Source organism: Brachypodium distachyon, chromosome 1 (genome assembly GCF_000005505.3).
Source record: "Brachypodium distachyon strain Bd21 chromosome 1, Brachypodium_distachyon_v3.0, whole genome shotgun sequence".
Classification (NCBI taxonomy): Eukaryota; Viridiplantae; Streptophyta; class Magnoliopsida; order Poales; family Poaceae; genus Brachypodium; species Brachypodium distachyon.
In genome coordinates this window covers 70,287,135-70,311,311 of record NC_016131.3, presented here as the reverse complement: position 1 = coordinate 70,311,311, position 24,177 = coordinate 70,287,135, and the positions used below count along the sequence as shown (strand labels likewise).

Genomic DNA, 24,177 nt, shown 5'->3' with positions numbered 1-24,177 from the left:
TTCTGCTTGACGAGGCGGGTGTCCGAGCGCACCGCGAGTCGATGATGCTCAATCACCTCCCTAGGAACTCAGGGAAGGTCCGACGGCTTCCAAGCGAACACGTCGGCATTCTCCCGGAGGAAAGAGATGAGGGCGCTTTCCTATTCGGCAATAAGGTTCGCACCGACAATGACGGTGCGTTCATTGTTGCCGGCTTGGAGGGGCAGCTTCTTCACCTTGGTGGCCTCCTCCCGGAACTTCTGGCCCTTGCCGGGGCACGAGCTCGAGCCTGCGCTTCCCCCGGCAAGCTCTTGTGGGCAGCGCGGGCCTTCTTCGCTGCCGGGCCGTCGCCCGGCGAGCCTTCGTCTCCGGCAATGTCCTCGTCACCGGCATCGGCTGCGGCAGCGGCCCTGACGACCTCACCAACGCACCAGGCCGCATCCTTGAGGTCGCACCTGATGGAGAGGACTCCGTACACGGACAACATCTTCATCACGCCGTAGGCGGAATGCGTCGCCGCCATAAACTTGATCAGCGCCGGCCGACCAAGGATCTCGTTGTAGGGCAGCGGGGTGTGCGCCACGTCGAACATGATGTGCTCGGTCCTGAACGCTTCCCGAGACCCGAAGGTCACTGGCAGCGTGATGCGCCCCAAGGGGCGCACGATCCCGGGGTTTACTCCCCGGAACAGCTCGGTGGGCTTCAGCTGTTCCACCGGCAACTGGAGCTTCTCCACCAACCTGGCGGACAGGAGGTTGAGCCCCGCTCCGTTGTCCACCAGCACCTTGGTCACCGTCATGTTGCTGATGATTGGTGAGACCACGAAGGGTATGACCCCGGAACCCAGCTGCCGCGCTGGGTGATCGTCGGTGCTGGGTGATCGGCACATGCGACCACCTCAGCGACTGCTGCGGCTGCGTGTCCGGCAAAAGCGCGCACACGTCGCGGGTGAGGCGCTTCACCGCGGCATGAGATGGGAGAGCGTATGCTCCACCATGGATGCAGGCGACGCCGCGGGGCTCCTGAAAGCCCGACTCGTCGCCGCCAGTGCAGTCAGACTCGCGCTGCTCCTCAGCACGAGCCCGGTCTCGTCCCCGGGGAGGGCGCTCCCTGCCCGCGTCCTCCCTAGGGTTCCTCCCTGCCGGCATCACCGCCGGCAGGCCTCGACCCCGCTCTGGGATCGTTTGGGCAATCTCCGGAGAGATGCCCGATGTCACCGCAGTTGAAGCAGGCACCGGCTGCTCGGCGCTCCTCGTGGCGCTACTCGCGCCGCTGCGTGATCCCCTGCAGGATGCGGCAGTCCTGCGCGTCGTGGGTGGACTTGGCGTGGATGGGGCAACGGGGTGTGTCGCCCTGCTTGCCGCCAGACCCGCCACCAGGCGAGGCCTTCTTGGCAGGCCTCGCCGCCGCAGCCCCCGACTCCGTAGCGAGGACTTGCTTCCCGCTGCACTTGCGGGAACCCTTCTTCTGCGAACCCTCTCCTAGGCTCGCGGCAGCCTTAGCTGCGAGTTCGGGCGCTAGGTGCCCTTCCTCGGCCATGGCGCGTGCGCCAGGGCGTACAGGTCCTGTGTCGTCAGGATCCGATGCGTGCTCAGCTTCTCACGCATCTTGGGGTCGCGGACGTTGATGGCGAAGGTGTTGACAATGGCGGCAGCCTCCACCTCCGGGATGGAGTAGGAGAGACTGGAGAAGCGGTTGACGAACCTTCGCAGCGTCTCTCCCGGCTTCTACACGACAGTGTGCAGCTCCGCCATGGTTCCCGGGCGCTTGTAACCGCCCTGGAACGCGCTCACAAACTGCTCGCGCAGGTCCGCCCAAGTGGCGATCGACCCAGCGGGCAGGTTGAGCAGCCAGGTTCTCGCTGATCCTTTCAGGACCATCGGGAACCAGTTGGTTCTGACCTTGTCGGCGGCGCCGATGGCATGCATGCCCAACGTGTAGGTCAGGAGGAAATCCTTGGGATTCACGGTCCCGTCGTGCGTACCGAGCGCGGGCGCTCGGAACTTGCAGGGCCATGTCACCCGCCGCAGCTCGCGCGTGAACGCGGTGCAGCCGTCCTCGGGGCCCATAGGTGCTCCTGCGGGCGTTGGCGCTCTACCTCGCGCCGTCGTCGGCGCTCCAGGCGCTAACGCAGATCCTCTTGCTGGTGGGCATTCAAAATGCCACGCGCGTCGCCTCGCGCGACGGTGGGTGACGAGTCCGAGGATCCCTCCGGGTCCCCGTCTCCCTGGCCTCCATGCAGGGGAGGGTTTCCCCTTGTCACGAGGCGCGTCTCTGCGCTCCGGGTTCTGCCCGCGGCCAAAGCCTGCCGGGATGCCCTCGCCCTGCGGCTGTTGGGCGGCGAGCGCGAGGAGCGCGTCCAACTCCTCGCTCCATGCCTCGTGCGCCGGCGTGCCCTGCTGCGGTTCGTACCGCACCATGACCCGCGCGGTGATGAGGGCCACCACTGGGGTTCGCGCGGGAGGCAGCCGGTTTCCTGAGCGGCTGCCCTCCGCTCTATCCCCAGACGCACCCGGCTGCGCGGGGTGCGACCCTGCCGGTGTCGCTCGCGACGCAGTATGCTCATGGCGTAGCTGATGCTGCGCGCCTTCGGCCCGCAAATCGACTCGCTGGCCGGCATGGGCGGTGCCATGCTTGCTCGCGCGGCTGGACCCGGCACTGGGGGCCGCCGGCCCCCTCAGTCAGTTATCCGCAGACGGACGAGGAGGTGGGGGCGGCGGCTGCGATTGCTGCGGTCGTGAGGGTTCATGATTCTCCTGAACCCGCGACATGGGCAGCGTGTCATGCGACCGCGTGTGTGCTGCTGGGGCTTCATGCCGGTCGATCCGAGGGTCACCAGCCCGCTTGGGAGGCATGGTGGCCGGCTCTATCGTCGAGGAGGACGAGGCCGATGTTGGTGTAGACGCTGCCGCCGGTGGTCACCGGCGAGCTCTCCTCACGCACCCCCTACCTGGCGCGCCAGATGTCGTCGCACGGGGCTCCGACACCGGGGATGCGCGGGCACCCCCTTTTAGGTTCCGCAGTGGGTTGCGGGGATCGCTCCGGCGATCGCCGGCGGGACCAATGCGAAGCGTAGGAATGCACAAAGAACGCTATCAAGGACACATGCACACACTTTTTACCCAGGTTCGGGCCACCTTGCGGTGTAAAACCCTACGTCCTGCTTGTCTGAGCTTGAATTACTATGAAACCAGCTGTTTACAGGTTGCCGGGGGAAGCCCCCAGGTGGTCTCTTTTTGGCTAAGTGTCCTTTGCTACTTCGGGCTGCTGCCAGTGTTGCACTATGAGTTGGCTCTGTAAACAAACCAACGAACGAACGGAACCCTAGTGAAAAAAACCAACCAAAGACTGAAACCTTTGACCGTTGGCGGGGGTCCTTTTTTTATAGCCAAGGGGATACCACAGGTGCCACGGTGCATGATTTACAAGTGGCGAGCAAGGAGCTAGGGCAACTCCTCCTCAATGCGCCGGCATGCATGCATGAGCGTCAAACCCGCCGCTAGGGGTCTAGAGCCTAACAAATAGGACTGGACAGACACTATTCGCCTGACTAAACGGATAACACCCCTCCTGTCGGCTCACTAAATGCGCCGTGCGCTTCACTCCTTGCCCTGGTGAAACTGCACACCGGGCGCCTGGCACGCACCCACTTGGCGTCGCTGCTCTGCTCGCTCGGCCCCGCCCTCACGGCGGGAACCTACGCCCGGGAACTCCTCCTCCCGGCAGCTGACTTCCCGGGAGGTGCCCAGACGGGAATATTCCCCGAAACCCCGCTAGCCCTTCCGGGCTGGTAGCTTGCCGGGCAGCCTGCAAGTTGCCGTCCGGGGTGAGATCCTCCCGGAAACTCAGCGATGCGACCCACACGTCGTGCAGCGGTGGTACCGCGGATGTCACTGGTGCGACATTGTGTTAATCAACGAAAACATTACAGACGTCATCATGGAACATGAACACACACGAAGCACCATCGGCTGGCCTGACTACCAACACACGCTTCGCGCAAGCTGCCGAGAAGAATATCCCCCCTGTATGTTTCCTGGTACAAGTGGCATCAACATCACACATAACTCCCTTGAGCTGACTACTCTAGCTAGTTTCATCACAACCGGCAAAAAACAGTGTGCAATGATTTTATTTTTAGGTGACTGGACGAGAAATGTTCTCGTAGGTGTGGAATACTCAGCGAGAAATTGTTGGATACTATGCAGGTGCTTCCTTCGGTAGAACTGCCCGATGCTATCTAGAGTTCTCATTCGGTTCAAAGGTAATCAATACACAGGGAATTAGCAAAACTTATGTTGTAGGGTGGCACTTGTCATCCTAAGAAATTGATCAACTTCATTCCTATGGAAAGAAAAGGTTTGACCTAATGTTCATTTTCCTCTAAATACAAAGGAATTCCATGAGATTCCTAAGGAATCAATTTGCTTGTTTCCTATGAAACGAATGCATCTACAATGAATTTTTCTAAGGAATCCTGAATCCTTTGAGTTTTCTACGAAATTCATTCGTTATTGTTGCTTTGCTAGAAGCAATTTTTTTCTAATCCAGCTAATAGCACACATCCATATGCACAGATTTCCAGACCCAACGGCCAGGATGGACACCAGCGTCCATGAACCGAGCTCTCATACTCAAGATTTGAGCTGACAAAAAATGAATCTGCTCGTGCTTTTGACCAAACCGAACTGGACTGAGGCTAAATTTAGCCGGTGAAATTGGAAAGGACAAAGAGAGTCCAAATGGTGCTCGGGCTGAACTGTTGCCTGTTGGGCTGCGTTTGCCCCTGGCCGGATATCTGGACCCAGGTACTCAAGTTGGGCTTTCTCGCAAAAACAAGGTACTCAAGTTGGGCTGAACAACGCCAGGCCTAATGAAACTGGTCGGCTCAGGTCCGATACATGGCGTCACGCCGTCACCGAACGATCTAAAACGGCGGGACCGAGCCGGTCAAACCGCTGCCCACCAGGCATCGAAGGTTGCTAGCCACATACACGAGCTTATTCGGTCGATCGTCGGTCGCCGCGGATCGAGCTCTAGAGCGGCCGGTGCATCGTCATCTACGTTGGCGCATTGGCCTCTGTGAATTGCTCCACTGCATGTAGAATACTCTCCATTAAATGCAGGCAGCGCACCACACGTACGTACAGTACAGTATTCTACCGCGTCTAGTACGACACCGGCGACCGAGTACCTCGTCGCACAGCTCAGTACAGTATTCTAGCTAGCTACTCAGATCAATGGCTTCTGCCGCGTCTGCCCGTCTCCGAGACATCAAGGCCTTCGACGACACCAAGGCCGGCGTCAAAGGCCTCGTGGACAGAGGCGTCACCACTCTCCCATACTTCTTCCGCCACCCGCCAGAAAACCTCCCCGTCGCCAACGACGAGGCACACAACAGAAAATCAGATTCCTCGTCATCGTTCACCATCCCGGTGATCGACCTCGCCAGCGTGACAACAACAACAACAGAGTCATCAACGTCCCGTCGAGCGGAGCTCGTGGGCGAGGTGCTCGCGGCGGCCAAGACGGTGGGCTTCTTCCAGGTGGTGAACCACGGCGTGCCAGAGAGCACCATGGCGGAGATGCTGGCGGCCGCGAAGCGCTTCCACGAGGAACCCGCGGCAGCGAAGAGCGGCTACTACACGCGCGACTACGTGAGGAGCGTGAGGTACCACTGCAACATGGACCTGTTCCGCGCGGCCGCGGCCAAGTGGCGCGACACGGTGTACCTGGACATGGCGCCGACGCCGCCGGCACCAGAGGATCTGCCACCGGCGCTGGGGCTGGGAGGGATCGCGGCGGAGTACACGCGCCAGGTCCAGCGGCTCGGGGCCACGCTGTGCGGGCTCATGTCGGAGGCCCTGGGCGTGCCACGTGGGCACCTGGAGCACGAGGCTGGGTGCGTGGACGCCGTCCGCGTCGCGTGCCACTACTACCCAGCGTGCCCGGAGCCGCACCTCACCATGGGCGCCACCGCGCACTCCGACCCCAGCTTCCTGACCATTCTGCTCCAGGACCAGATCGGCGGGCTTCAGGTGCTCGTGCAAGACGGGGACAGGAAGGAGGAACCGAGATGGGTGGACGTGCCCTGCGTGCACGGCGCGCTGGTGGTCAACATCGGCGACTTCCTGCAACTCGTCTCCAACGACAGGTACGTCCGTATACTAGTCTCGTCTTCCAAATTTCCAGTGAACACAAGGCAATAAAGGCAATGGATTGAACTTTCTCTGAGTATGTTTCAACTTAGGTTCACGAGCGTGCAACACCGGGTGGTGTCCAAGAGGGAGGGGCCTCGAGCGTCGGTCGCGTGCTTCTTCCAGACGTATGGGGACGCCGCGCCGACGAGGGTTTGCACCCCCATCGCTCTCGCCGACGGGAGGCCTCCGCGGTACAAGGCCGCCACGGTGGAAGAGTTGCTCCTCGCCCACAGGGAGAAGAATAGCCACGGTGCACTCCAACGCTTCAGGCTCTGAGTGTCCCACGCGCTCTGCCTCCTGTCTCTTTCTACCGAGAAAAGTCGGTTTTAAGCTCTGACCTCGCAGACAAAGTTTGAATGGGACCTTAAACAAGGAGAGAGATGTTCATGTAACTAAATAGTTACCATCACATCACATTTCTCATGATAAAATGTCTCTATAATAAGTCAATAAATAAAGTTGATATGTTATCATAAATTATGTTACTACCCACTACTAATACATATATATGTTACTAGTTTATATTACTCTCCAATATGACTAGCCTGAACCTGCAACTGCAAGTGACTGCTGAATGCTGATGGCCGCACTGCATAGCCAACAATTCTACGCCGAGCATTATAAGAGCGCAACTTTGTGCTCCTTTGTGTTCCGGCAAATCCTGAAGATTTTGTAATGACATCGATGTACTCTTTTTAGTCTTTTAACCTGTACCTTCACAGAACAATACAGTACCCATAAACATTATTCGGGAAAACAATACGCTATCCATAAACATTAGAAATAGCCTTTCTTTCATATCAAAAACTTTTATCAAAAAATTAGAAATAGCCTTTCACTAAAGAAAGTAAAACATAGCAATAGGATCTGCAAATAGTGTATTTATATCTATAATTCCCGTGACATCTGAAAACAGCGAAAGATATTACTCCCTCCATTCCACAAAACACCTCATATAATTTATATTTATATTTTCCGTGCCATGTAAAAACCGCAAAATATATTTCACTTTCTCTTGGCTACTGCACCGGGCCATTAACTGCTCTGACACATTTAATTTTAAACCAATAAAAATGGTCAGATGCTGTAAACGAGAGCTGTATTGGTCTAAGTGCGCACATCTATATGAGGCGTTGTGTAGAATGGATGAAGTATTATTATGATGGTTTGTATCTTTAGAGGGATCCAACCATTTTCTTAAAATACAAATTACAGCATAGAGCTATGCACTATCATTACGCGCGTGCGCGCACACACACCCCACAAAAACATCGGATTTGGGAAGCCTTGAGATTGATAACATCATCGTCAGATCGTTATTTACAAGCCCTGAGATTTGAGGTGTGATGGGCTAGTGTACAATCACCTCACTAACCACCTATCAATATGTTCATTGAATGAACCCAATTGACAAAAAAAAAACTATTCTCTTCTCGCAACTCTCTCGCGGTTGTAATTTTTTTCCGACCTAGCCAAAAAACCGCATTTTAGGGCCTCTTTGATTCAAAGGAATTTCATCGGGATGTTATAGGATTATATTCCTAAGAACAAAAAAAATATTGCAGATTGTTTGATTCATAGGATATGGAACCATAGTTTTTTTTTCCTTTGGACTACTTTGCATGCAATTCCAAACAAAAATTTCTATAAGGTCAACCTCATGCAAAAAATTGGTTATTTCTAAGTAACTATTGCTAACATCTAATCTTTCAAATAAATTTCTATTTTTTATGTTGTGCAATCAAACAACTTCTATTGGATATTCCCTTGTTTTGGATTCCTATAGGATTCAACATGCCATGACACTCAAATTACATTTTTATATTCTTCTATTTTTGAAATTCTGCTAATCCAAAGAGGGGCTTATTGAAAATAAATAATAGTGTTGTTATATCTCAGGCACTTGATTCTTTAGCAAAATGCTTAAATCTCAGTTGACGGATCAGAACCGTTGGATTAAGATCTGAGTATAATTCTCACTTTTATTTTCTTTCACACGCCGCAATTAGATTAATAACCGAGGGTCAAACACGTCGAACTGTTCTATAACTGAAGTACAATGGTTTTCTCAATAAATAAAGACAAGCAAAAATATTGCATGGCCTGCTTGTTTAGTCATACACTTGGAAGTTTTGATATACATTGAGATTTAAAAATAAACAAGATCCATATAAAAAGAGAAGAAAAAAAATAGTACAAGGCCAAACGTGACCGTGAACAGGAGCAGCACATGCGAAAAATAGCGCCGCAACGGAACGCAGCGGCTCGACCCAGGAGGCCAGGACCCAGGTCCGACACATGGCCTCAGCGACCGACCGCACCGCACGTCGACCTATCGAGCACAGCGGAACGGAACCGATCAAATCGATCGCTAGCCACGTACACCAGCTTCTTCGACCGTTCGGTCGCTGGCTCGCTGCGGCCGGATGAGCTTGATCGAGCGCTAGCGCGGGCAGGTGCGCCGTCGGCGAGATGGGCTCGCCGCGTCCATCCCGTCGCGTTAATCACGAAGAGATCCCGCCGGCCCCCGCCAAGATTCGGGTTCGAAAGCGATCACCGACCGCGCCACCGTCGCCGTCCCCGTCCCCGTCGGACAGGAGCCGCTCGATGATTTGGATCTCGACGAGAACGGAACGGACCCGGTGAGAGCAGAGCCGTCTGTAACTCTGTACGGACGTCCCTTCCTGATTCAGATATTCACTCATTTGCGCGTAGCATTTCAGTAAACTAAAAACTGAATTATACTCCATCCGTTTCATAATTCTTTGTTTCAAATTTGTTCAAAGATAGATGTATTTATTATTAAAAAACGTCTAAATACATGTAATATTTCGACAAGAATTATGTAACAGCGGGAGTAGTTTCAAACCAAAACAAATTTCGAAAAACTCGATCACGATTTACTAACACCGTGGATCGCTTGACTTGGAGCCTGGTTGGTCGTACAAGCATCCTTCCTTGCCTGACTTACGAGTACGACCAACGAGTTCGTCCAAAAAGAACTAGGATCAAAATGTGAATAATTTTCACCATCATTTTAGCCTGAGCCACAACTAGATTCCCACTACCAAGGAAAGCCTTCAGTCTTTAGATCGATCCCCCTCCTAGCTAGCAGGTGAAGCTATCCATCCACCATCCCTCGGAATGTCGGAAGCGCCAGCGCTCAACTTTTCATCCAAAACTTTCTTAACTGAAAGACAAAGGAATCGTCAATGCATCAGGGATTTGGTGAGAAAAGGAATGAACCGATCTCCAAGTGATCATCGATCCATCAATGCCCATCTATCTTGTCTGGTAGGTCGAGTTTGGGCAAGGAGTTGCCTTCAAGGCTCTGTAATCACTGCTGCTCAGTCCTCCTAGGTACATGCGCATCCATCGCAGGCTCCCTTTTTTCTCATCTACCTTTTGTTGCTATCTCTAAATTAACCTTTAGCACTCTTTATATTTGGGGTTTGCAAATGCATGTGTGCCAGCTCTTCAAGAACACATTATTAAAGAATTCCTTTTGCTTTTGCTAGCACTAATCATTAGTAAAGCTAGTGAATTCGACATGCTAGACTTGATCAAGCACTACTCTGAAACTCACCTTAACACTTTTCCAAAAGATATTGTCGGCCATTAATTTACCAAGCTTGCTTCCCGGGTTGAGGTGCTTCATAACCAATATACTAGAAAAATTAGGGAACAATCAAACACCATATGGCCATATAGAGTAGGAGAGCAACAAGGTTACATGAAGTGCAGGGTAAGAGAAACTATTTTTTGACCAAGTGCTACTACTAGTATTTCCTTGGGTGAAAAGGAACAGGAGTTAATTGGTGTGTAAGCCATTTTTACAAGACAAACAGCTAGCTAGCACTCTAGACCTCATTCCGAAAGCCTATCTTTTCCTGCTCTAGACCACCACTTAAACCTCCCTTTTTAGGTGAGATGTAAACATCACAAATTCCCAAATTAAATGGCTCTTCAACGCTAGATAGTGTATATAGGTACATTGTCAGGAATCTTTTTCACATTACAGTCGAGTAAAGTTTCTGAAAGTGCCACCGGATACCAAAGGGAAGGAAGAAAATCTGAAGAATACGCTGGCTGAAACGATCGTCCCAACTAATATAGGTCGCCTTTTCGCCCGTTTGATCAAAGCGGATTTCCGCCAGCGTCGTCGTCTTTCCACGTATGAAAACCACCCCCTGTAGCACGGATGGAGGCGGCCGATCAGACGGCAATATTTTATTGAGATCGGATGGCATTTGAGTTCCACGCATTTAAAGACACGCAAAAATTCAGAAGCTTTTGTGTCCGACACACTTGCATGATGATCTTTTATTCTCCGGTCAATGGTCATGAGTTGGTCACTGATTGCAGCAGGGGAGAAAACCAGTGGAAGCTCAGGACGAGGCTTAAAAAATGCCATTAAACACTCTAAATTGCTTTACCTTTTGCTTCGAAGATTGACGAGATAAGAAGAATCGATCCCGTGCCTGAGCTTCGCGTGGCATGTCGATCTGCGCTTGGGGATCCTTGAAAGCCAAGGGAGGGACAGAACAAATCAAATCAGGTTGGTACGTGGTGTGTGAGATGAAACGTTCCATTTCCATATCGATCATAGCTGGCTGAATAGATGGATATGGCAAGCATTGTCAGGGATATATGAAGATTAATGAGGATGGAACACTTCCCGCAGGACCAGTATGGATGTTCTTTTAATTGTGATGGCTCATGGCTGTGCATCCGTACGGCGCAGATCCTCCATAATTAATTTTGCTGCGGACACATGCATGTCAAGGACAATTAGGAGGTTCAAATCACCATTAATCAAGTGGCTAACTATCACAAAGTCGGTTTGGTTTTGTTTCTTGAGAACAAGGATTTTCTTCTTTATTTCTTCATTTTGATCCAGGACATACAATCGGGTTCTGTTGAACCTGGGACAGGGGAAAAATTTCTTCACATCCACGTAAAAGTCAAGTCGAACTACTGTTTACCGAACCGGACAAAACGGGGGCGGGCGTACGTTCGCTTGTCCATGGCAGCGGCTGGTCACGAACTCCCGATGGAGCTGGGGCAACCATACCGTACAAATGGGGACACCACATCAGCAATCATACCTCAGCCTGAGGAGTCCATGTCAGGAACAGCACCAAAGAGTTATCGATCAGATCATATCATCACGTAGAATAATGAAGGCCGGCGTACGCCCATCTATCGAGTTAGGCTGGTAAATAGAAGAGGCCTACGTCCATCAGTCGGGTTAATTAGGCTGTCTGGGTAGGCGTAGGCGCCGTGCGTGGCTCGCTTCTAGAGAAGAGAGGATGGATGCAGCAACCTCAACAAACAGATCATATCAAAGGCCTCCACATCAATTGCGCATATATGCTAGCTTGCTATTGCTTTCTGTGGCCGTGCGCGTCTTCATCCGACTAATAAAATTTGCAGATTGGATTATCTCTATCCGGTGTACTTTTATTGATAGTCCGTACTGCCGCATATACTTTGCTGTAGTATATGTGAAGCTGGCCCCGCCGCAAGGTAGGAAGGGCATGTCATATACTCGTGCTTGAAGCTACATTTCGACCGACTTTTAATTAATCAGTTCATTATTTCTTTCTTTTTCGCGTGAATCATCGATCTCAGTCCATTCATTCGGTATGCAGCCGAAGCTAGTTGTTTGTATACTTAAAACAAAATAGTAGCACACTGCACTATTGCAAGTGTGGGAAATCTACTTTTTGAACGTTTGTTCCTTTGTCTTCAAGAACGAACGTTCGAATACGGTCGAATCAATCCTAGAGAAGGATCAAGGGATGGAGGAGCAGGCCAGGAAGGGGGCAAAGGAAAAAAGGGGTATCGAGGGGGGGTGAAGAGGACAAGAGAGGGGCTCATTGCGTTTGTGATCGCAAGGAGGAACAACAAAGGAGGCGGGTAGGCGCGGAGAGTGGGCGGACGGGCAACGAGACTGCGGAGAAAGAAGACCCGAGTGGGAAACGTTCGCATGATAAGACTGCAATGCAACGATGCTTTGTAAGTACCATATGTGTGCCATTGTAACATCTACCCGCCATTGTAGGAAAAACCAATGATCGTCGGATTAAGAACCCGTGAACATTTGATTAGGGAATCCTCGGAGTAATAAAAAGAAGAGTTCATCGACCAGTTTCTTGAACTATTTAATGGCACAATGCTATCTAAGGGGAACCATAAAGGGTTTGGCTATTTGCGAGATCTAGAAATAACTATTTCCATGTCGACTCTAAAAACCCTTATGATTTGATTATTGAGATTCGTGTCAGTACGTGCTCTTGATCAAAAAATCATCGACTCATTTGTCAAAAATATCACTACAGGTGAAACACGTCATAAAATCGTAACGAGTCTAATTTTGTAAGGTTTTGCTATAGAGAAGATTTGTATTTTTTTTTTAGCTAGAAATCAGTCAACGTGCTTGGCCGTCGGTCATAATCACACAGTAGCACGTGAGAGTGGGAGGAGTGAAGATGACACCTACTTGTATATATTAATCCATCAGTTCTGACATGTCAATTTAGATTTGAACCTGCTGCTTAAAAATCAGCCGACCGAGACCTAAATGCCCGATCGAAGTGGCGAGCCCGCCGTCGAGAACCAAACCGGGTGCCGATGGAATGAAACTGGATGGACGCTTGCCGCGTGGCCCGTGAATTCGTTGAACCCGTCGTTTCAAGAGTCCATGTCGTAGCTACCTCACCGTCCCCAACCACTGCCCATTGGTCGCCGCAGCCGCAAGGGAGCCTCCGCGCAAAACTTGCCCGACAAGAGCACCTCTGCGCGCATGCATCCTACTCCACCCGCCGAGTGAGCGCGCACCACTCGGCCCGTATATATCCCCGCGCATGCAACACGCCGCTTCGTCTTAGGCAGCAGCATCGATCGACCAGCCTCGATCTTCACCTCCTCCGATCGATCCCACGCGCGCAGAGACCGTGAGACACAACAAGGTAGTACACCTGAGTAGTACGCGTTATCCAGACCCAGATCGATCACCATGAAGGCGCCCCCCGGCGCTGGTGAGTCGCTCATCAAGTCTCCGGTGTCCGGTCTGCGGGCCACGGCCATCGTGAAGCTCAACGCCGCCTTCATCGCCTTCTTCCTGCTGGCCTACATGGCCCTCCTCCTCCACCCCAAGTACTCCCACCTCCTCGACCGCGGCGCCGCCTCCCTCGTCCGCTGCACCTTCCGCGACGGCGCCTGCCCCTCCCAGTCCCCGCTCTCACGGAAGGTAAGGTGCGTGCGACTCCTGCCCACCAGTTCACCACCATGCATGAACACGTACTCCATTCATCTGATTAATTACACGTGCATTAGCTATAGTGGTTGACTAACATTCGTGTGCATGCTTGCTTTGGGTGCAGCTGGGAGGAACGGCGGCGGCGAACAAGGTGGCCATGGCGACACCGACGACGGAGATCAGGATAGAGAACGCGGGGCGCGCCCCGGCCATGTTCGACGAGCTGCGGGGCCGGCTGCGGATGGGCCTGGTGAACATCGGCCGCGACGATCTCCTGCCCCTCGGCGTAGAAGGCGACGCGGTGGCCGTCGACTTCGACAAGGTCTCCGACACGTTCAAGTGGTCGGACCTCTTCCCGGAGTGGATCGACGAGGAAGAAGAGGACGGCGTCCCGTCCTGCCCGGAGATCCCGATGCCAGACTTCTCCCGGCACCGCAACGACGACGACGTGGACGTGGTCGTGGCCGCGCTGCCGTGCAACCGGACGTCGAAAGGCTGGAACCGGGACGTGTTCAGGCTGCAGGTGCACCTCGTGGCGGCGCACATGGCGGCGCGGAAGGGCCGGCGGGTGCGGGGCGGCGGCAAGGTGCGCGTGGTGCTGCGGAGCGAGTGCGAGCCGATGATGGACCTGTTCCGGTGCGACGAGGCGGCTGGGAGGGAAGGGGACTGGTGGATGTACATGGTCGACGTCGCGCGGCTGGAGGAGAAGCTCCGGCTGCCCGTTGGCTCCTGCAACCTCGCCATGCCGCTCTGGGGACCGACAGGTACGTACATGTGGGAGTACGTATAGGTAGCAGAATCTATTTTTCGATAGCGTACGCATCGATCGCATACTTTATCGTGTCGTGTCGTCTCGGTCATGTTGCATTTGCACCACAACATGCATGTACAAATCGCTTTATGTTTAAAAAAAAACTAAAGTAAGTCAAGCGTGCAGTTGCACCCATGCTAACTAAAAGCCAGCAGCTGTATCAACAAAGATAGGCCGCCAACAGTATAGTTAAAAAACAAGAAAAAAAGAAAGATGCTCCTTCCTCTGCATAATACTTGTCTCAAATTTTCTCAAATATGAATGTATCTATGTTTAAGAGAAAAAGCAAGCTCAATTGACCCGGGAGACACCTAGCTCTCCTTTTCGCGGGTCTTCTTTTTCTTTGCTCCCCCCCTTCCTCTCGGACCACTTGGGGGTTCACATTTTTTAAATTTTTCGACAAGTAGTATGGGTCGGAAAGAGTAAGACATGCCTGATGAAAAAGATTGAAAAATTGGTATGTTTGACTGTTTGGAACCGTGGATACCATGGCTGATTATGGTATGTGCTTCCAGAAAAAACAAAGACGACAATATGCGTACATGTGCAAGGGGAATAAACGAAAGAGGTTTTTGAGGTGTAGTGTAATTTTCAACCTCCATTAGCATCACCACAAAATCATCATTAACTCTATGTAAACTCTATGCTGAAGTACATGCTAATTAACGTTACATCGTAACAGGCAAATGTACAAAAATGCCAATTGCATGAGCATTAGCGCGATAAGATGCCTACGATTTCCAACACGTGTTATACAAGTATAGAACTGTGCTAAAGACACCACCCGGCACCTAACTAATAGCATTCTTTTTTTCTTTCTCTCCTTTTCGTTTTGTAATGCGGCATATAATCAGTAGGGACGTACTCCCTCTATTTCTAAATATTTGTCGTGATTTTAGTGCAAAGTTGTACTAAAATCACGACAAGTATTTAGAAACGGAGAGAGTACGAGTTAATGGGGTATATGTGCAGGACAAGCCATCTGGAAGAACATAAGAATCCGGTCGGCAAGTGCTGCCAATGGCCACGAGTGGATAATGCATCGATTCTCCTCATCACTCAACTTTATGTTTTTGGCTAAAAAAAAACAATGTTTAGTAGTAGCCCCCATTCTCAACAAACTTAAGCATCTGATCTTGCTTGAGGGGACGACATTAATTGAGGCTAGGAGGATTCATCATCGATCTTATAGCTAGCTGGACTGAACATGACTTGATGATTAATTGGCTTGATGTGTGCTTGGAATCTTGGTGATACGGTGATTTTATCGACCCACACTACCTTTTAGAATATATTCGACAAAATATCTCTTGTTGGTAGCAGTACATTTTTTTGGCGTGACATTTTAGAAAGGTCGTGGCTATTTCCCATTCGTCCGACTTTTAAGAAAAAGACCTTGAATCTCAATTGCCGTTGGACTAAGATCTAAGAGTCATCCTCACTCTTCCATCTCCCACGTGCCATCGTTGGATTAAAATCCAACGGTCAAGAACGTCGATTTCTCTCTAACTTAAAAAACATGTGATTTTTCAATAGCAAAGCCGTTTTAGAAATGGCCAAACTATTATATGTATTTTTTCATTGAGTGGCACATATATTCAACCATCGTTACAATTATTTTTATTTATTTTTTGAAATAGGCATTTTGATTGGTTTGGCAGTTTCCGGTTCACATTTGCCCGGCTGACTCAGAAATTCAAAGACGCACCGTTGAGAACTCTTGCTCCAGGGTAAAAGAAAAACAAATTCCTTGTGATCATGGTTTTTTTTTACAAGAATTACACAACAGTGGTAGTTTTTCTATATGCATTTAAATTTTCATAAAAAAGATACTGCTATTTATTTTCTTTCTTTAAGCACTGAAAATTGTTTTTCAACGAAAATGTGTTTTTGACATGAATATTTACTCGCGTGCTGAAGACCCTAAAATGTGCGTGGTTGATTGTTTATGGAATTTTCTTATATCCGTTTTTTTTACTGTTGGTTGCGGGTCCAGTGCTAGGTTAGCTGTCGATCATAGCAAAAGCTACTCATCCCTGGTTACCCTAGAATTAATCAGCCCAAGATCTAGCACACATCCCTCCAAAACGGAAACTTCTGCTGGTAATCATGGACCTATCAGTGTCGTCAGTGTCATCCAAAAAGAGAGCCAATATCTGTCCTCGCAATAAGCAGATAGATCTAGGTAGGTGTGTGTGTGCGCCTCCACTCCAACTCTCCCAAGCTGATATATCTTCCCAACCGAAATCCCCTGTTCCTGTTGCAAGACAAGATCGAAGCAAAATTCCTTCAGGTCCTGATAAGATGCCCACCGAAAGCGCACACATAAATTACTTGAACATGGAAAATGAAGATTGAAAAATGAAAATATATAAAACAGGCCTCTGCACCTAACGTTTTTTGTTGCAAGTCTGTCGCTTCCATCCATCGAACCCGTCTGATCCATCTACCGATCGAGCGCCATGATGGCAGCTCTGTACAGTGTACATCGATCGATGGCCGGACACGACAGATTAAACTTAGATTCAGTTGGTATGACCGGGTAGCCTAGTTAATTAGCTAGCTTGTGCATGCACCAATTAATACTTGCATGCTACTACATTCTAGCTGCGCGGTGGATGGCCAGCACCAACCGTACGCAACGTCGCGAAACCTGTCGTTCAGTACAACATGACTTTGTCAAAATAATTCGACCTTCTTGTGTTGTTTTGACTTTCTCACCAACGTGGGTAGTTCGTGCTAAGATATATAGGCTCTGCCGCTCTGGTGAGTAGATGACGTCGTATCTGGTCAGTAGATGACGTCGTATAACCGCGTGTTCGGCGAAGAAGTGACTGTCATGGTCGTATAATTAGTACGTACTGTAGTACTGTACTGCATGCTAGCGTGTCATATGACAACACAGACTAGGATATGTGTAACATTAATTTCTTTTTATTCCCGTACGTTGCTGTCACGTACGTTCCTGGAAAACCAACTAATTAACCATGCACGTCGTCCTTGCAACGACACGTATACTCGTACGTACGCAGGCATCCACGAGGTGTTCAACGCGTCGTCGGCGGCGGCGGCCACCGGCGGCAGCAGCAGCAGCAACCCGAAGCGCGAGGCGTACGCGACGGTGCTGCACTCGTCCGACACGTACCTGTGCGGCGCCATCGTGCTGGCGCAGAGCATCCGGCGCGCGGGCTCCACCCGCGACCTGGTGCTCCTCCACGACCACACGGTCTCCAAGCCGGCCCTCCGCGCCCTGTCCGCGGCTGGCTGGATCCCGCGCCGGATCCGGCGCATCCGCAACCCGCGGGCCGCCCGTGGCACCTACAACGAGTACAACTACAGCAAGTTCCGCCTCTGGCAGCTGACGGAGTACGCCCGCGTGGTGTTCGTGGACGCCGACATCCTGGTGCTCCGCAGCCTGGACGCGCTCTTCGGCTTCCCGCAGCTCACCGCCGTGGGCAACGACGGCTCCCTCTTCAACTCGGGCATCATGGTGATCGAGCCGTCCCGGTGCACGTTCGACGCGCTCGTCCGGGCCCGCCGCAGCATCGTGTCCTACAACGGCGGTGACCAGGGGTTCCTCAACGAGGTGTTCGTCTGGTGGCACCGCCTGCCCCGCCGCGTCAACTACCTCAAGAACTTCTGGGCCAACACCACGCAGGAGAGGGCGCTCAAGGAGCGGCTCTTCGGGGCGGACCCTGCCGAGGTGTGGGCGATACACTACCTGGGCTTGAAGCCCTGGAGGTGCTACAGGGACTACGACTGCAACTGGAATGTGGGCGACCAGCGGGTGTACGCCAGCGACGAGGCGCACAGGCGGTGGTGGCAGGTGTACGATGACATGGGGGATGTGATGAGGGGCCCGTGTGGGCTGTCGGAGCGGAGGAAGATCGAGATCGGCTGGGAAAGGCACGTCGCGCAGGAGCTCGGCTACGACGACCAGCACTGGAAGATCAACATCACCGACCCCCGCAAGTGGGAGTAGAGCTAATTAAGAGCTAAGCTAAGCTAGCCAGTATACGTGATACGGAGCTTAATTACATGTGCGCCTACTTAACTGGCCGGCCGGAGTGGCAGCTGATATATCGGTCGAGCTCGCCGCATTTCGATTTTGGGTTTCTCTGTTTTTGTTTTGTCCCACTCATCAGGGAGTAAGTAGTACATAAGCATGGGATCATTGCACAAACTTTGTTTGAATAATGAGTAGAAAGTAATCTGATCCTGTTCATTTTATAATATTGGGTTAGTTTAGTTCGTTTGCATCGTGCCAGCGGCCTCTGGCTCTTGCGGTTTCTGCGTCCCGCGGTCCGCGCAAACGCAGCAGACAAATTCGGCAGCGCATCGTCCCCACCTGTCATTGTCCCACGGTCGCAGGACCAAGCGGTCTCGATTTACTAGCGCCGCGGCCCTCGTGCCGACACCTGATGCGTGAAGACAAATCCCGAGCGTTCGCCGCTGCGACATGCTCCCCGACAGCGTTGTCGATCAGAGGGAGACGCTGAACCCCCAATGGATCGGATACGATGTGTTGACCCCTTCAACCTTACTATATTTGACCAACTGACCATGCATGAACGACCAAGACCTCCCGAACCAACCGCGCTCCGTTTGTCGTGGGCGCGGTCGAAAGTTGGGATCGAAGCCAGTAAACATGTGTCTCATCCCTTTTTTTTGCCTCTTCTCGTTAGGGAGCCTCCCCTTCGCGGGTGCTCCAATTGATTTCCTATTATGACATTACGATGCCAATCCCCATCGCCTTCTCCCTCCTCCCCCTCCTCATCGTCGTCACCACCTTTCCCTCCTCCAGTGCCGCCGCCACCGCTGCCCCGGCCGTCCCGCAACCCAGAGGTACGCGGTCACACACATGCCATGCATGCAACACACTGTACTTAATACATTGTGCCGATCGATGTTTTCCGATCGTGACAGGATTGCACATGAACTGCGGGGCGGACAAGGAGCTGCATATCGGGAGCATCAAATGGGTCCCCGACGCGGCGTTCATCGCCGTGGGCAACGCCTCCTCCGTCAACAAGCCCAGCGTCCTCCCCGTGCTCTCCACGCTGCGCCACTTCCCGGACGCCACGGCGCGCAAGTACTGCTACAACATCCCGGCCGCCAAGGGCTCGCGCTACCTCGTCCGCACGACCTACTTCTACGGCGGCGCCGATGACCCGCCCGTGTTCGACCAGATCGTGGACGGCACCCTATGGAGCGCCGTCAACACCACCGACAGCGCCCGCCGCGGCATGTCCACCTACTTCGAGCTCGTGGCCCAGGCGCAGGGGAAGTCCATGAGCGTGTGCCTGGCGCGCCGCAACGACACCACGTCCAGCCCCTTCATCTCCTCCCTGGAGGTCGTCACCCTCGAGGACTCCATGTACAACGCCACGGACTTCGGCAAGTTCGTCCTCAGCACCGTCGCGCGCAACGCCCTCGGCACCAAGGGCGACATCTTCAGGTAATTGTTCCGGCATGCATAATGCATTGCATGCACGACAGACGTGCAATGGTGGCATCGGTCGATCTAACGAGACGTTGTGTGTGCATTGCATTTGTATACATTCTAGCTATCCAGATGACCAGTACAGCCGGTACTGGGCGCCGTTCATGGACGGCAACCCGACGGTGGAGAGCCACACGGCCATCTCCCCGGCAGACTTCTGGAACCAGCCGCCGCCCAAGGCCCTCAAGGGCGGGCTCACGACGAGTCGGGGCAAGAACCTGACGGTGCAGTGGCCGCCCCTGGAGCTGCCCGCGACAAGCTATTACGTGGTCTTCTACTTCCAGGACTCGCGCACGGCCAGCCCCTACAGCTGGCGCGTGTTCAACGTGGCCGTCAACGGGAAGGACTTCTTCAGGGGCCTCAACGCCACGGCGGCCGGCGTCATGGTGTACGCCAACATGATGCAGCTGGCCGGCAAGACGGAGATCCTGCTCACGCCCAACGAGACGTCCCCCGTCGGCCCGCTCATCAACGCCGCCGAGATCTACCAGATCGTGCCCGTCGGCGGCAGGACGGCTACCAAAGATGGTACATATATGTACTCCTTATTTTCAGGCTGCTGTTCATATGCCGATATATAGTTAGTTTCAGGCTATTTTTTTTGATCGGTTTTGCTATTGAGAAGTTGCCTGTTGTAGGAGTAATTAGCGTGGTTTGTGAGATTAATGTTTTGGGTGATAAAAAGTTTACGCTCTTCTTCCCTGCACAGTGGTTGCCATGGAAGAACTCGCGAGGAGCCTCAAGAACACACCGCCGGACTGGGCCGGCGACCCTTGCCTGCCGCCGCAGAACTCGTGGACAGGGGTGAAATGTTCCGCGGACGCACCAGTACGCGTCTTATCACTGTAAGCATTTGGATTTACTACACAAATTATTATGCTCTTCAGACAGTTCACATGCAGCAGTTGTTCAAACTGAAACAGTTTCAGCTAAATTTGGCCCGATGGGTTGGTGTAATGTTCGGCTGACAGAATGGGATTACGATTCTGTAAATTGCTGTGACTATTGCTGTGATAATATAACCCCTGTTCTGTAAATACAGGGATCTAAAAAATCATAGTCTTTCAGGATCTCTTCCCGACAGCTTTGGAAATTTGACTGGGCTGAACACCATGTAAGCAATATCATTAATCAATTACTGTGTAAATGGACACAAGGGGCAAATATTCCTTCTAATCTTGCATCTGATTTGCAGTTTTCTCAGTGGCAACAAACTCTCAGGCCCCATACCTGACTTAAGCAACATGCAGAGCTTAGCAGCATTGTAAGCTCGTTCCATAACTGACCCGTTCTTGAACTATCCACATCCTAGATTATTCCCCTCCATGCTAATTTCCACATTTGAAAAGGCATCTTGATGACAATCAGTTCAGCGGAGCAATCAACCCGTCGCTGGGAGTACTCGTCAATCTTAAGGAGCTGTAAGTTCTCCATCGTCCTTTTTTTTAAAAAAAGTTCTCCATCTCACCTTTTGTTGTTCTTCCCCTTTGCTTTCTTTTCCTCACACATCTGCTCTGGACAATTGCAGGTTCCTGAACAACAACAATCTCTCTGGCCAGATACCACTTGTCCTGAAAACCAAGCCTGGACTCGTCATGAAGTATGAAGAGTAACAACTAACAATCCGTGTTACATAACGTCTTTCTCTTTTTGCCTGACTATATGATTTGCATGAACAACTAACAGGATTGAGGGGAACAAACTTGTGTGAGAGGCTGGCAAGGAGGAAATATGGTGATGCTAACTTGCAGTATAATGGTGCACACATGTATACAGAATATAGATGAAGAAGGGGGAAGAGTGAAAGGCTTCAGAAAGTGTAGGACGGCACTGATTTACCATTGTTGTATCTGAGCTCAAGATTGATGTGATATTTGGCATCCTTTTACTAGTTTTTTTTTCTGTATATGTTGCATCCGGCTTTAGTTTTAGGTAAGGTACAATTGTTAGGTCAAAGAATCATTTCCTAATCTATCTAAAAGCCAGGTGTATTATGTTCCATTAGAGACTTTAGTTAGGACAGTAATTGTCTAGTAGCCAGAAAACGAATTAACTGATTAGCTAAGGTACAATTGTTTTTTTTTTTTACATCCTTTTACTAGCTTTTTTTAGCTGTAAGTTTTAGGTAAGGTACAATTATTAGGTCAAAGAATCATTTCCTAATCTATCTAAAAGTCAGGTGTATTATGTTCCATTAGAGACTTTAGTTAGGACAGTAATTGTCTAGTAGCCAGAAAACGAATTAACTGATTAGAGTCCTGAAACTCTGTGGTCTCGTTAACAGTACAGGTGGACACAAACATATTACTCCTACATAACTTCCACAGGAAATCGTGATAGATAATTACACCCATCTAAGACTGGTGGGCAGACACCAACAAAATGCATAACTGCGCAGGCAATCCCGATAGATAGAGCTTAAACCATAGCCATATCCTACAAGCCATCTACTGATAGGTTAGTACTTTGAAGTGATGATGCACTGCGTTCTCACTCCGATTCCTTGTTGTCATTATCCACGGTTGCTCGGATTATATGCACCTGCAAAGTAATTCAGTTATTCACATCATTCAGAACTATATCATGTTGAGTCCACATTATCCAGATAGTGTTCAGTAGATGGTAACCTTGAAGGTTGTAGGCTTAATCAACTGAAAAACCGTCGAGTCTCCATCCAGAATTCCGTGGCTCAAAGCAAAGCCAGCCCAGCCACCACTTAGCCCCTTCTTGTAGGCAAGGTAATTTGTCTCGAATTCTTCATCTTTCTCATCCACCAAAGTGATAGTGGAATCTTGTTTTGGCAGGTATGAGTCACAGAAATGGCTAGGCAGACCCTTTTTTTTATCATGGCATACGGAAAAAAATTAGTATATGCACGGGATGACTTAACAACTTTTACTGGGAAGGGCACAAGTGCAATACTCACCAACCAGAACCCTCGCACCACATGTGAATGTAACATCCGTTTCACAAAGGATGGAAATTCAGGGTCAAGTTCTGATTCCAACTCCTCTGCTTTTCTTGCTGCCTCCAATCTGGCTTCCATGGAAATTGATCCACCACTTCCCCAGCACATAATTTCAGTTGGCTTTCTAGGAGACCACCTACGGAAGAAATGGGTGAATACGATGAAAGTTTGTTACACAATGGGAGAAAATACAGGCCTCAAGCTCCTATGTTTAATGTTAGCACACATTTACAAACCTCTTCATTCTCTCGCTTTCTGGTGCTACCTGTCGGTTCACAAGAAATCTTACTTGTTAGAAATGTAAATACGGAATTCAGCTGATGACAACATTTAGTTTCACAGGAAAATATGGTATCAATACACGTGTTTTAATTCTTAGCACATCCTATAAATTGACATATCTGGAACAGCTCAATGACAAGAGTGCGAAGTAAATAGTTTCCTCAGTTAACAATGTGAAGTAAATGGCTTGTCCATTTCTTCAACAGGCTATATTTACAGTATCAGGAGTACTAGCCTACTAGGTAGTAAAACACCGAGCAAAGACACATTAGTTGCTATATCACGCATCAAAAGGTGGACAAACCTTGCTCTGGAATCAAATTTGATGCCGAATAATTTACAGAATGTATGCATACAAGATACAACTAAATGAAATCGTACAAGAACTAGAACAAAAAACCCAGGTAAAATCACAAAAAAAACAGGCACATGTAAATCTCTTCCCCAAAGCTTACAAAATTAAGGGAACAGAGCAGAACCAAGAACAGGTACCTCTGCATACTTGACCTCAGGGAGGTGGGCCAGCCGACGTGACCTCCTCGGAGGGGAGGGAGCCACGACCGCCGCCTGGATGATCCTGCGCCTCTTCTGCTTCTGCTCAGGCGCGAACAAGAAAAAAAAACACGATTAATGACAGGAGCAGCAGCAAACGAACAGCAACCGATTGGACGAACCGCTGCAGTAGAAACAGAAGACTGTAATAAGGGAGGCCGATGACGGCGGGGAGCAGGCAGCTAATGGTGTGACCATATACCATGGGGGAGGGGGTCTTGGGGGCGTGGGCGACGGCGGCGGAGAGGTGGTGCAGGTTGAGCGCCTCCATCTTGCGCTTGTTCTCCTGCACCTTCCTCTCCCGCGCCGCCTCGTACGGCGATATCCCCTTCTCGATCGCCATGGTCTTGAGCCGTGGAGCAGCAGGCGCGAGGGATTGGTTTCCTTTCTTGGAGACGAGGAAGCGAGTGGCGAAGCTGGAAGGAAGGGTTTAGAGGCCAGGGAGGGGAGGGGTTTTCAAGGTAGGAAATCGACCGTTGGAGACCCCACGGGGGAGAATGCCAGCCAGAATGGTAAGCTTTCGAGGAGAAAGCAATTGCCACCGTGTTTCTCGCGACATTGCCAGGACAACACGAAATATGGGCTGGGTTGGGCCGAGCCAGGCTGTTAAGGAGGTAG

At 51.0% G+C, this 24,177-nt stretch overlaps 4 protein-coding genes across 6 annotated transcripts; 3 read left to right on the top strand and 1 right to left on the bottom strand.

Annotated features, from left to right (window-relative positions):
- The first annotated feature begins 4,956 nt into the window (after window positions 1-4,956).
- LOC100824564 (1-aminocyclopropane-1-carboxylate oxidase homolog 1) lies at window positions 4,957-6,813 on the top strand. The gene is made up of 2 exons (XM_003561931.4): window positions 4,957-6,133; window positions 6,230-6,813. Exons 1-2 carry the CDS (start codon window positions 5,220-5,222, stop codon window positions 6,453-6,455), a joined length of 1,140 nt encoding a protein of 379 aa, XP_003561979.1. The 5' UTR covers window positions 4,957-5,219; the 3' UTR covers window positions 6,456-6,813.
- Window positions 6,814-12,775: 5,962 nt separating this feature from the next.
- LOC100824260 (UDP-glucuronate:xylan alpha-glucuronosyltransferase 2) lies at window positions 12,776-18,479 on the top strand. Of its 2 annotated transcripts, none has more exons than XM_003561930.4 (3): window positions 12,776-13,434; window positions 13,568-14,207; window positions 17,287-18,479. In XM_003561930.4, exons 1-3 carry the CDS (start codon window positions 13,201-13,203, stop codon window positions 18,234-18,236), a joined length of 1,824 nt encoding a protein of 607 aa, XP_003561978.1. In that variant the 5' UTR covers window positions 12,776-13,200; the 3' UTR covers window positions 18,237-18,479. The 2 variants fall into 2 exon arrangements, with proteins under 2 accessions (XP_003561978.1, XP_024319141.1); XM_024463373.1 differs by having other exon boundaries at window positions 13,242-13,439.
- A 131-nt stretch (window positions 18,480-18,610) lies between these two features.
- On the top strand, window positions 18,611-21,822 carry LOC100823952 (probable leucine-rich repeat receptor-like protein kinase At2g28990). Of its 2 annotated transcripts, XM_003561929.4 has the most exons (9): window positions 18,611-19,099; window positions 19,181-19,712; window positions 19,822-20,285; window positions 20,467-20,602; window positions 20,800-20,871; window positions 20,953-21,021; window positions 21,107-21,178; window positions 21,286-21,357; window positions 21,444-21,822. In XM_003561929.4, exons 1-9 carry the CDS (start codon window positions 18,991-18,993, stop codon window positions 21,466-21,468), a joined length of 1,551 nt encoding a protein of 516 aa, XP_003561977.1. In that variant the 5' UTR covers window positions 18,611-18,990; the 3' UTR covers window positions 21,469-21,822. The 2 variants fall into 2 exon arrangements, with proteins under 2 accessions (XP_003561977.1, XP_024319142.1); XM_024463374.1 differs by having other exon boundaries at window positions 18,611-19,712.
- A 162-nt stretch (window positions 21,823-21,984) lies between these two features.
- On the bottom strand, window positions 21,985-24,108 carry LOC104581853 (B3 domain-containing protein Os03g0184500). Its single transcript, XM_010230775.3, has 6 exons — window positions 23,762-24,108; window positions 23,500-23,601; window positions 22,962-22,990; window positions 22,684-22,861; window positions 22,385-22,591; window positions 21,985-22,298 (listed from the first exon to the last, which is right to left on the bottom strand). Exons 1-6 carry the CDS (start codon window positions 23,900-23,902, stop codon window positions 22,248-22,250), a joined length of 708 nt encoding a protein of 235 aa, XP_010229077.1. The 5' UTR covers window positions 23,903-24,108; the 3' UTR covers window positions 21,985-22,247.
- Window positions 24,109-24,177: the final 69 nt, after the last annotated feature.